At 42.9% G+C, this 12,023-nt stretch overlaps 2 protein-coding genes across 2 annotated transcripts; both read left to right on the forward strand.

Annotated features, from left to right (window-relative positions):
• Positions 1-947: 947 nt before the first annotated feature.
• Positions 948-6,811, forward strand: LOC308175765 (ras-related protein Rab-15-like; the record flags this gene model as incomplete). The annotated part of the gene is made up of 7 exons (XM_080550312.1): positions 948-1,071; positions 4,149-4,209; positions 4,365-4,425; positions 5,454-5,531; positions 5,735-5,824; positions 6,469-6,534; positions 6,647-6,811. The coding sequence occupies 7 exons, from the start codon at positions 948-950 to the stop codon at positions 6,809-6,811; spliced, it is 645 nt and encodes a 214-aa protein (XP_080406438.1).
• Positions 6,812-8,624: 1,813 nt separating this feature from the next.
• Positions 8,625-9,755, forward strand: gpx2 (glutathione peroxidase 2; the record flags this gene model as incomplete). Its single annotated transcript, XM_080531320.1, has 2 exons — positions 8,625-8,846; positions 9,402-9,755. 2 exons carry the CDS (start codon positions 8,625-8,627, stop codon positions 9,753-9,755), a joined length of 576 nt encoding a protein of 191 aa, XP_080387446.1.
• Positions 9,756-12,023: the final 2,268 nt, after the last annotated feature.

Consider the following 12,023-nt stretch of genomic DNA (forward strand, 5'->3'; position numbering starts at 1 on the left):
AGTGACAACAAGTATAACACACGTCTTAAATACTCTTGAATACTGGATTGATAAGTGAGTTGCTTTGGTGCATGGTGGTACTTTCCAGAGCAAGGTATAGTACATCTCTATATCCTCATATGATGCCCGTGCAGACGCACAACGTTATCTCACGTGCCCATCTTGTCACGTGAGGGAGCACGGGTTGTCTTGGAGTTCAGAATCAGAGGCTGCGTTCGTAAATTCGCTCTGGAAATCTGATCATGGAATGCCTCAACCAATTGTGCCCTCCGGCGCTCTCAAAGCGAACTTACGAACGCACCCAGAAGTTCATCAATATCAGCATGAGGATCCCCATTATCTGTTTGTCAAAGGTAAAAACAAAATCCCTGCCTTTCAAAATAGCTTGAAATTAGATGGCATCACTTTTTCAGCCAAATAAATCTTAAAGAAAAGAGCAACACTGACATCATCTGGCCGATGTAAGTAATATATCTTATATGCGCAGTTAAGCATTCACATAATATGTTCATATTATTAATTAATTACTCTTTTTAAAAGGTAACGAATTGTAACGGGTTGATTACTTATCATATCTCGTTTGAGCAATGTAGGGAAATATTTTTTCTTTATTAATTTCTCCAGCAAGTGTTATTTTTCTTTCTATTTTTTTGATTTTTTCCGGATTTTTCTTTCTATTTTTCTTTTTCTTTCTTTCTTTCTTTCTTTCTTTGTTTTCTTTCTCCATCCAATCGTTTGTGCCAAATAATGTTCCATTGTAGCGCTCTCCTGTGGACCCTCCCCTCCCCTCTGGACTGGAGCCGCCCCCCAGCAGCGCTTCATCATGGGGTCAGACAGAGGAACACAACAGATCGCCGGAGGAACATCCATCAACAATACTAAATGCATTTTAGGGATATGCGAAAGTATTTTTGATTCCCGAGGGACCTAGGCTACTGTCACTAAACATGGCAAAGCAGTACGACGTCCTGCTCAGGTTGTTGGTTCTAGGGGATTCGGGAGTTGGAAAAACATGTTTGTTGTGCAGGTTCACGGATAATGATTTTCATCCATCGCACATCTCCACTATTGGTAAGGATACCTGATCTAAAAGTTGGTTCCTAAACTCTACCAGTACGTTATTTTCGTTTTCAATTAGTCTCTTTGTCGGTATGAAAACTAAATATTTTACAGTTGACCTGGAAACATTTAGGAAACACCTGTTTTCTAAAGAGGAAGGTACATTTCTCAGAAACCAGTAGATGATAATCCGGTTTATGTAGGCTAATGGATCTTCATTCAGTGGAGTCGGCGTAGCCTACTGTTCCTACATTTATGACAGTCTACAGTTGATTTATTACAGATTATTGAAGTCAGTTATCCATTTCTGAGCTCAAGTTATCCATCAAGTTATTTAGTCAAAGTGTATATGAGAATATTACAATTAACAATCAATTAACACTTACTCACCTCATCCATAATCAATTAATCAATCAATTGTATCTTTCAAATTGGAAAAAAGGCAATAGAATACAATGTGTCAAATCATGAGTGCTTTATGTTTGTATGTAACTTAGATTTTATCCTGGACAATAGTTTTATAATAAAGCATAATCGACATTAACAGCAAATGATACAGCTTCTGATACTGCTGTTACTGTATGTAGCGCCATTTATTAAAGCAAGTATTTTCAGGAAATATACCTCCCCTTTTGTGTTTTGGAAGTCAGTTGGCAGGGCACTTAGAGCTGCTAATGGGTCCCTAATTGTAGATAAACTTTCCAGACCGATGTTGGTATTCACCAGGAAGTAAGGCATTCCTTGATGAACAGGAAGTAAGGAAACCAGCTTTACGAGGTGTAGATAGAGACGTTTTACAGTTAAGAAAAGCATTCCACATAAGACTGATGTATTTCTTCCACCCATAACAAAGTGTAATGACCCTGACGAAGATATGCAGTCAAACACTTTTGTAATAAGAAATGCGAGTGCTCTTCAAGTTCAGTACTCTAGTGGCATTAGAACTCATTGATCTCCCTCTTGTTAATGAACATGTCAATATTGCAGTGATTGGCTCCCTTCGAACACGGACCCTGGAGGAACAGATTACGGGTTCTGCTGAATGGCTAGGAAGTCGTATCTGCTGTCCATTTGGATTTATTTTGACCAAGCATGAATTTAGAATCCATCTACACATCAGGGAGATGTTACTTACACTGGCACATACACATGAGGTTGCGTATCTAACCCTGTAACTCTCTTCCTTCCTCTTGTATTGTGTTCAACTAATATTATCAATAGTTCAACTACAAACATGCCAATGGCGGTGATATCAACAGGCACTACGACTACAGTGAGTGCTGTGACCTACAGCGCAGTTGTATTTGGGCCATTTAATCTCTGAGTGAACTAAGCCGGGCTGTAGATCTACCAAAAAAAACTGTTGTTGTATTTTCATACTTTGGGTGTTGTTGAGGAGGAGGGGGGGTGGGGGGGGGTTGGTTATAGGAGCAGGAATCTGAGCAAGGCGCCTGACTTTCCCACCGTGATAATCCTCCCCAGATTCTAGGCCTTGATACATACTACTGCACATTTCACACATGGGAGACTCGCCGACCACCATGAAATGAGTCATAGTGACAAGGAGAGAGAGAGAGAGGCCCCCAGTGTTCAGCAAGATATACACGTATCAGCAAGGGTCCAGCTGTGAGTCGCACAAGAGTCTTGAATAGTCACACACCGTATCCCACAGTATGAATCTTCCCAAAGCTCGCTAATGTTTTCATTCTATTCTATTCAATGCTAGCTGGTAAGTCTTCAACCATTAACCTTGAAACAGGTTGAAATTGTGTAACCTCATATAACCCCACTTAAATAAGCCTATTAAGGAATCGGCTGTGTAACTGTATGGGTTCCGACCTGTTGAACATGCATAATATGACTGTATGATGTGACTACGGGCCCAGCGGGATACACATGCAAGCACAGGAGAAGCGAGGCATGTGAAACCTGTCAGATTGTAACGAGCTCTCTTTGTGTCAGTGCCAGGGTGCTAATTAGCTGTCCCCTCCGTCACTGTGGGAGATTACATGTCAGTTTTCAGGTCCCACAGTAGTAAAAATCACAATTGGTTTCTGACATCATTAGAACGCTTGTCATGTGGATGCTCCTCCATGTCTCCACGTCAGTTCCTTTGTCTCAGAAGAAGCCAACCTTGTGTGATGTGTTCATGTCAGGACTGTATTGTTCTGGTTAGGTTCGGATGATAATTGTTGATGATTGATCAAAGTGTCATCAAACTTTGGCTGCGTTCATAAAAATTCACCAGAGCGCACACTGGGTTCAATGTCATAAAGGGACCAAGTAATTTGATTGGACAAGAGGCAGTCACGTGGACATTCCGGCACTCTCAGAGCTAATTTACGAATGCGGCCCTTAGCTCAACAATATGTGTCCGGATGTAAAATGTTACACATGTTTTTAAATGGCTATCACCCTACCTCCACCACCCCTACCACCACCACCACCACCAATATCACCACACCCCACCCACCCACCACCCACCACCACCCACCCACCATTGACATTTAAATGGAGGTTGTTGTGAGTGATTTATTTATCATTCAAGCAGCGGTCGATAGACTCCCAGTTACGTTTTAAGGCTTCCTTGTCCCTCTGCCCTGCAGCATAACACCATAGTAAATAACAACAATTGAATTTCCCTCACCATGGGGACGTGATTTAAAGGTCACCTCCACAGAATGATTGAAAGGATATTCAGCTGGGATAAGTGTGTATCTAAGCAACCCTCATCAATGTCCTCTTCAAAACACAACTGCCCAAAAGGGGTGGGCGTCACTGCTTCTGCACGTCTGGGAAAATAATGCTGCACTGCCTGCCTGCCTGCCTGCCATGGGCCTTTTTATACATCTATCCAATTGCTTGAATGCACTACTGCCGGGAATGATATTGAGTTTAAGTGCCATAGTGATCAATAGTTAATGTAGCCTGAAAATTGTCTTGTCATTGTGCTTTTCTTAAATGCAGCTATTGGCATTGCCACTGGCTTTCAGGAGACAATATTGACAATGCATTTAGATACACACGGTTACTCCCTCTAGGTAATGATTTTCTTCTCTCTCTTTTCTTTTAACATATTTCTCTTGCAGGAGTGGATTTCAAAATGAAAACATTAGAAATAGATGGCCTCAAAGTACGAGTACAGATATGGTGAGTGAGTCAAGACAGTTGGCAACTATGGCTGGAGGAGTTTTGTACTGTCACAACTAGCATATGCCTACAGTAACATAGGGATCCACACATTTTTTGCAAAATCCTTTTATGTGTGTGTCTGTGTGTGTGTGCGTGTGCGTGTGTGTGTGTAGGGACACCGCCGGTCAGGAACGATACCAGACCATCACCAAACAGTACTACCGCCGTGCTCAGGTGAGCTGTCCACTCTATACTCTATATATTATATGTAATATTTTTTTTAGGGCATTTCTGCTTTTATTAGGATAGAGACAGTAGAGATTGACAGGAAGGATGGGTGAGAGAGGATGGATGACATGCAGGATATGTCGAGGGTCGGAATCAAGCCAGCAACCTTGCGATGATATGATATCCACATTAGTGTGCTACGCCACTAAGCGCCCCACTATACACCATATTAAACTCGCCACACGCTAATTATCATTTTTCAGGGATGAAATGCAGATGTTGCACATCTCATAATGCTGAGAGACGCTTTACTAAACGACAGGCTCGGTCCCATCCCTGTCCCCCACTCTCTTCCCCTCTCTGTCCCCCTCTCTCTTCCACTCTGTCCCCCCTCTCTCTTCCCCTCTCTGTCCTCCTCTCTCTTCCCCTCTCTGTCCCCCTCTCTCTTCCCCTCTCTGTCCCCCTCTCTCTTCCCCTCTCTGTCCCCCTCTCTCTTCCCCTCTCTGTCCCCCTCTCTCTTCCCCTCTCTGTCCCCCTCTCTCTTCCCCTCTCTGTCCTCCTCTCTCTTCCCCTCTCTGTCCTCCTCTCTCTTCCCCTCTCTGTCCCCCTCTCTCTTCCCCTCTCTGTCCCCCTCTCTCTTCCCCTCTCTGTCCTCCTCTCTCTTCCCCTCTCTGTCCTCCTCTCTCTTCCCCTCTCTGTCCCCCTCTCTCTTCCCCTCTCTGTCCCCCTCTCTCTTCCCCTCTCTGTCCCCCTCTCTCTTCCCCTCTCTCTTCCCCTCTCTGTCCCCCTCTCTCTTCCCCTCTCTGTCCCCACTCTCTTCCCCTCTCTGTCCCCCTCTCTGTCCCCCTCTCTCTTCCCCTTTCTGTCCCCCTCTCTCTTCCCCTCTCTGTCCCCACTCTCTTCCCCTCTCTGTCCCCCTCTCTGTCCCCCTCTCTCTTCCCCTCTCTGTCCCCACTCTCTTCCCCTCTCTGTCCCCCTCTCTGTCCCCCTCTCTCTTCCCCTCTCTGTCCCCCTCTCTCTTCCCCTCCAACCAGGGGATCGTCCTGGTGTATGACATCACAAGTGAACATTCCTTCCAGCACATTTCTAAGTGGTCCAGCGACGTTGACGAGGTGAGGCCAACACCTACAGCGCTGATAAGATAACGCTCTCTCTCCCTTTTTATCCTCTCTGTCCCCCATTCTCTTCTTCTTTTCCCCCAGAGTATGTGCATGCTCTCCATGAACTGTGTCTGTCTAACCCACTGGTCTGAGGAGACAGACCTCTCCGGCTGTCTCACAGCCTGTCCTGACAGCCTGACCTGTCCCTGTTTCAGTACGCCCCTGGCAAGGTGCAGAGGATCCTGGTGGGGAACAAGTGTGATGAGGAGCCGAGGAGGCAGGTGGCCAAAGAACAAGGAGACAAGGTCAGGATTGAGCTGTCTGGGCAGTAGCATAGCAACTGTTCTGTGTAGTGGCATAGCAACTGTTCTGTGCAGTGCCATAGCAAGTGTGTTGTGCAGTGACATAGCAACTGTTCTGTGTAGTGACATAGCAACTGTTCTGTGCAGTGGCATAGCAACTGTTCTGTGTAGTGACATAGCAACTGTTCTGTGTAGTGGCATAGCAACTGTTCTGTGAATTGGCATAGCAACTGTACTGTGTAGTGACATAGCAACTGTTCTGTGTAGTGGCATAGCAACTGTTCTGTGAATTGGCATAACAACTGTACTGTGTAGTGGCATAGCAACTGTTTTGTGCAATGTCATAGCAACTGTTTTGTGCAGTGACATAGCAACTGTTCTTTGTAGTGGCATAGCAACTGTTCTGTGCAGTGGCATAGCAACTGTTCTGTGCAGTGGCATAGCAACTGTTCTGTGCAGTGGCATAGCAACTGTTCTGTGCAGTGGCATAGCAACTGTTCTGTGCAGTGACATGGCAACTCTTTGTGCTAAATATACTGTCTGTATATTCACCTACCGTGTCATGTGTGTGAAACGTGGCCATGTTAACAAATAATCCCTCTGTTTCCACACTTACTGTGTGTGTGTGTGTGTGTGTGTGTGTACAGCTAGCAAAGACTTATGGAATGGACTTCTTTGAGACAAGTGCCTGTACCAACTCCAACATTAATGAGGTACGCTGTTGGCCTCATTGACTAACCAGTATTATACATGTTATTTACGTGCGGAAAAACGAGAGACTTTGATAATTTTTCTTATGATACTGAACCTCTTTCCTCTCACCAGTCATTCACCCGCCTGACAGAGCTGGTGCTGCATGCTTATAGGAAGGACCTCGAAAGCTTTGGGGGCGACATAAATGACTACCTGGATATGTCTTCTCTGGAGGAGGAGGAGAGGGAGGACGCACCTTGCACAGACGCAACCTCTCAGAAGGCCTGCTCATGTTAGCGACATGCTTGTCTCTCCGTCTTGCCAGATCCGAACGCCAGGTGTAGGTAGATGCTAGTGAGATAAGTCAAACCCTTCAGTATTGCGACTCAGATGACTAGAGGACGTTTTCCAACGCTCCTGTGACATAATTACATTTTGCTGATGAGCTGCCTATGAAATGGTGTGTTAACTGGACACTGCATTTGCTTCTTCGCTGGCATTTTGTATTTTTTGGGCATTTTGTTTAGTTGTTTTTTGTATACACTGAGCATAGTTTTGAAAGCTGTTCCACTGCTTTTCACCACCCATGGTCAAGGTAATGCCCTTGAGTAGGCCAATAATAATTATAATAATAATGTTATAGGTAGATTTAGCCAGAAGAGGGATATTAGCTTCAATGTCACTCTGGAGAGGAAGGAAAACCCTGCAACTATGTGGTTTGACGACACAATTGATCATACTTTAGTAAACAGATTTTATACTATATACTATACCATAATACCTATGAACATATCTCACAATGTACACACTCCTGTAAAATGGATTTACCCTTGACAGCACAACTACGGAGTTCTACTAGAGTAACTCAGCTGAACTTGTGAATTCAGTGCTGAAATTGATTGATTATACAGTGAGTGAAAATAGAATAATAGAATGTTTTCTGTGGATTTTGAGGGATCCTTTTTTAGGTGAGGACAGGAATAGGGTTGACAAGGACATGGTTTAATAATTCAGATGTACGAATAGTATCCCAGCCAGCAGGAAGGGCTCTGTTACACCAGTAAGACAGTCATGCTCAAACAGGCTCGTATTAAACTTGTTTTCTTGCTTACAAACTCAACATCATTGAGTCATTTATGTTTTGTGCACTAACTAACTTGTCAATGCCAATATTAAGTTGTTTTTCCAGTTTGAAACACTAGCAATACTGCCTAGATTTATTGTAAAGGACTATTGAGGTGCCACTAGTTTACTGCTTTGAAATACTTTTTATTGGGTTGAGTTGGCTTTTGAAATGATGTGTTAACGATGTGAGATGAAAGTTGATTAAAAACAAAATGTTATTTCTTGTTTTGTAAAATAACTAAATACTCAATAAAAAAAAGTTACAATTAAATGTTAATATTTGTTTGTTATGTTTGGGTATGGTAAAGTTAACTGTTCAAAACATTTACCAGAGGTGATTTTGAAGCCGAGGTCCATTGACTAAGATTGAATACGTCATTAATTTTTAATCTCATTCTGAAAAAGGCAGGTAATGACTGCATAAATGATTGATGGCCTTGAAACTGATATAAATCCTAGGATTACCATATGAAGCTGAATATTGGGTATATCACAATACATAGTCCTCTTACTACCATGGGCTCTCATTAATAATACATAACTCATTTATATTGACAAACAACCTGCAACTGGAATACCTACAAACAGAGTATTATACATGACATCCTTCCTAAACATCTTGATACTGTGATATCTTGAAACATCCTCAAACATTGATAAGTAATCTTTGGATGTGAAAGCATTTCATGGTGTATTGGATAAAAGAATATATGTTGTAATGAATAGCATGGACTCAGGAAGAGAATAGTACCATTCCTCATTCGGTTCCTCATTGCTAATTCCTGTGCAGGTCCACAAGCTGAAACGTGAGCCTGACTTTTGTCTGTGGTGAGTGTATTGTATGTCTGGTGTGTATCAGTTTCCTGCTGAGCCATTTGACACTCAGTTGACAGCCAGCTTTACATCCACAGCCAGGTGACGTGAGGTGGGACTCACTTGCAACCTGTTCCTCTCTCCGCTGTCAGTGCTGAAGTAATACACCACCATGACGTTCATCGCTAAGACGTTCTACGACCTGCGGGCCACCACGCTGGAGGGGGATTCGGTGGACTTCAACGTCTTCAGAGGGCGGGTGGTCTTGATTGAGAATGTGGCCTCGCTCTGAGGGACGACCACCCGGGACTACAGCCAGCTCAACCAACTCCAGAGCAAGTACCCTCACCGGCTAGTCGTCCTGGGATTCCCCTGCAACCAGTTTGGTTACCAGGTCAGTGTCGTGTGACCATAACAAAAGAGTTTGACACTTAAGCATGCCACAACCTGTCATATTATAAGATTTTTTCTTCTTCATTTTAAGCTTTAATTTACAGTCATGGTAATTCATAGTAAGTAGCTTTGAGAACTAATGGTTCTCGAGTCTAATGGCCCTTAGCCTCAATCCATAGTGAGGCGGCTTGAAGTACAACCCCTGGACAAGATACAGGGTCTTACCCCCAATCCAACCCTAAATGCTGAGTGCCAAGCAGGGAGGCATCAAGTACCATTTTTATAGTCTTTGGTGTGACTCGGCCGGGGGTCGAACTCACAACCTCCCAGGGCGGGAGGACACTCTAACCGCTAGGCCACTGAGCTGGTCATAGTAATTCATACTGTAGCACAATATGTGGCCAAATCAATAATTCATACGGTATGGTAAGCATAGAAGCTATTCTTAAAGATGTCCTGTAATGCCTATCAATAGAAAATAATTGTAGAAAGAGTGGATTTGTTCAATCATTTTATAACAAATAAGAACTGTAGCCTGTATGTGTTTGTTTCACAGGAAAACTGCGCAAATGGAGAGATCATGAACTGTCTGAAGCACGTGCGGCCAGGGGATGGGTACCAGCCTGGCTTCACGATCTTTGAGAAGTGCGAAGTGAACGGCACAAACACCCACCCTGTCTTCGCCTATCTGAAAGACAAACTTCCCTTCCCTGACGATGACCCGCACTCCCTTGTCGAGGATCCCAAATTCCTGGTCTGGAGTCCCATCAGCAGGACTGACGTCTCTTGGAATTTTGAGAAGTTCGTTGTTGGACCGGAGGGTGAACCCTTCAAGAGATACAGCAAGAAGTTCCCCACCATCGACATCGAGCCGGACATCCAAAGACTGCTGAGACTAACCAAGAGCTGAGCAAAGTAGCATGCTGTAGTTTTTTCTTCTCCCTGACTTCACACACCCATAATAGTCCATAAGGAATGGTGGTGTCATCCATCCTTTTGAGTTTTACTATATGAGGTTAATATTCTAAAAAGCAATGGGAATATTATCTGAGACTCTGTAAATACTCAAGAGTTGTGGATGGTGCCATTGATTGAACTCTCTGGTGCTATATATAGAGATATTTATAGATATATACAGTAGATATAGATATATAAAAGGACAAACTCGTTTTACTTATCTCAATATGGTTACAACTGTAACTTGAACATCAACTATATGTTTTGTAGCTCTTCTTACTAATTAATAAATAATAACCTTTTTTTCTCTCCAGTAAACCCAATTCTTCTCTCTGTCACCAGTCCAGCAGATGGCGCTACTGATTCGATGTTAGTCACACTCTGACTCCTGCTGGTGAATGAGATGTGTGTGTGTGTTTATATCAGTACAAATTAGATCATTCACAAAGCAAAACAATTCTAAATGTACTTATTATTGTAACTGGAATAAAAATGTTTTACTCTTATTCTGGAAAACGCCTCCTATTATTCCACCATATGCCTTGTGTAATCAATTTGGTTAGAGATTTGTTTTTGTTTTCGGTTGTCAAGTATCATAAATGTTGTTTCTTCCTACTGATGGTCACATAGATTTGTGTTGCATATGAGACTAGATATTACATATATATATATATATATATATATATATATATATATATATATATGTATATATACATGTAATAGGTATTACAGTATCAGTCACAGGCATGTGTTGTCATTGTCATGTGGTATGTATTTTATAGGTGATTCCAGTTGATTCCCTGCACTGGACCTCTGAGATGTTCTCTCGGTCTATAGACCTCTGCACAAGTGCAAAATCACTGCTATGGATCTCAATAATACAATGTTGTTACCTGAGGAATTACAGTGTTACAACACAAATGAAGGAGCAGCATGATGTGAAGTGTCCTCTTTCCAACCCCTTGTATTCAGTTCTTCTATTCAGAATCAGAATCTGAATCTGAATCAGAATCGCTTTTATTACATCCCCCAGTACACAGGAGTAAAATTCTTTGGCTTAGGTTCTTCAACATTGACATTGCAGCAAGATCCAAAATCACAATAATAGAGTCAAGTAAAAAACGTAAAGTAAGTAATAATAAAGTGATAAAGTGATGGTAGTCGTCCTACAGCGGAACCAGTCGTACTACAGTGGAATCAATAGTGCAAAATGCTGTGCAGAGGGCCGTATTCAGAGAGCAGTGTTGGCATAGCAAAGCCATTTTACAGTAGAAGGAGGAGGAGGAGAGGGGGGGGGTGTGTGTGTGTGGGTGTGCGTGTGTGCGTGTGTATGTGTGTGTGTGTGTGCATGTGTGTGTGTGTGTGACTCTGTCACCTCAGAGTCACGTCCACTGATGGCAGAGGCTCTGAGTGCTGCTGAGCTGTACCTAAATGTCATTGATGTGAGAACAGTCTCTCTGCCCCCGGGAAGATCACTGACAACAGTGAAAGGTTAGGCCGCTTTCAACTCAAAGCTATTTCCTCAGAGGTGATTTGCCTCGCAAGGGCCTCTGTGGAATTAGAGCCTTACAGGCAAACGCAAGATACTATGTCTCAAGGCTATCATATATATCTCTTTGTGTAGTTATTCAGCTTTGTTCACATATGCACCTTATATGCATTAGGGGTCATTCTGTACATAGCTCATAACTGTATATACCTCTAAACTACGGTACTTGCCATACTATACCTATCACTATCACTGTCATGTTTTTAATATCATGTTTTTATATGACTATTTGCACTTCTGGTTAGATGCTAAACTGTATTTCGTTGTCTGGTGCTTGTACTCTGTAATGACAATAAAGTTGAATCTAATCTAATCTAATCTAATCTTGAACTTAAATGAATATTGGTTCAGTGCAGAACTTCAGTATAATCAAGCGTATCCTAGTAGGAGATGGACAAGATGGAGCAAGCTTGATATGGATATGGGAAATTAGTGCATTGCAATGACCCTACTTCACATGACTGCATGACACCTGATAAACAAACATGGCCATTTCAAATGCTTCTTCTTCTGCAGCTGCTGAGAAACAGCACCAAACCAAACTCAGGTGTGCGTTGTTGCACTGCTACACACTCCACGGTAACGTTTGCTTCATTGTACGAAGCACCTCTCGCGAGACTCCACTACATTGTACGACGCACCTCTCGCGAGATCTACACTCGCAGCGAGGGG

The sequence above is a fragment of the Nansenia antarctica genome (genome assembly GCF_963989245.1).
Source record: "Nansenia antarctica genome assembly, chromosome: 1".
Taxonomy (NCBI): Eukaryota; Metazoa; Chordata; class Actinopteri; order Argentiniformes; family Microstomatidae; genus Nansenia; species Nansenia antarctica.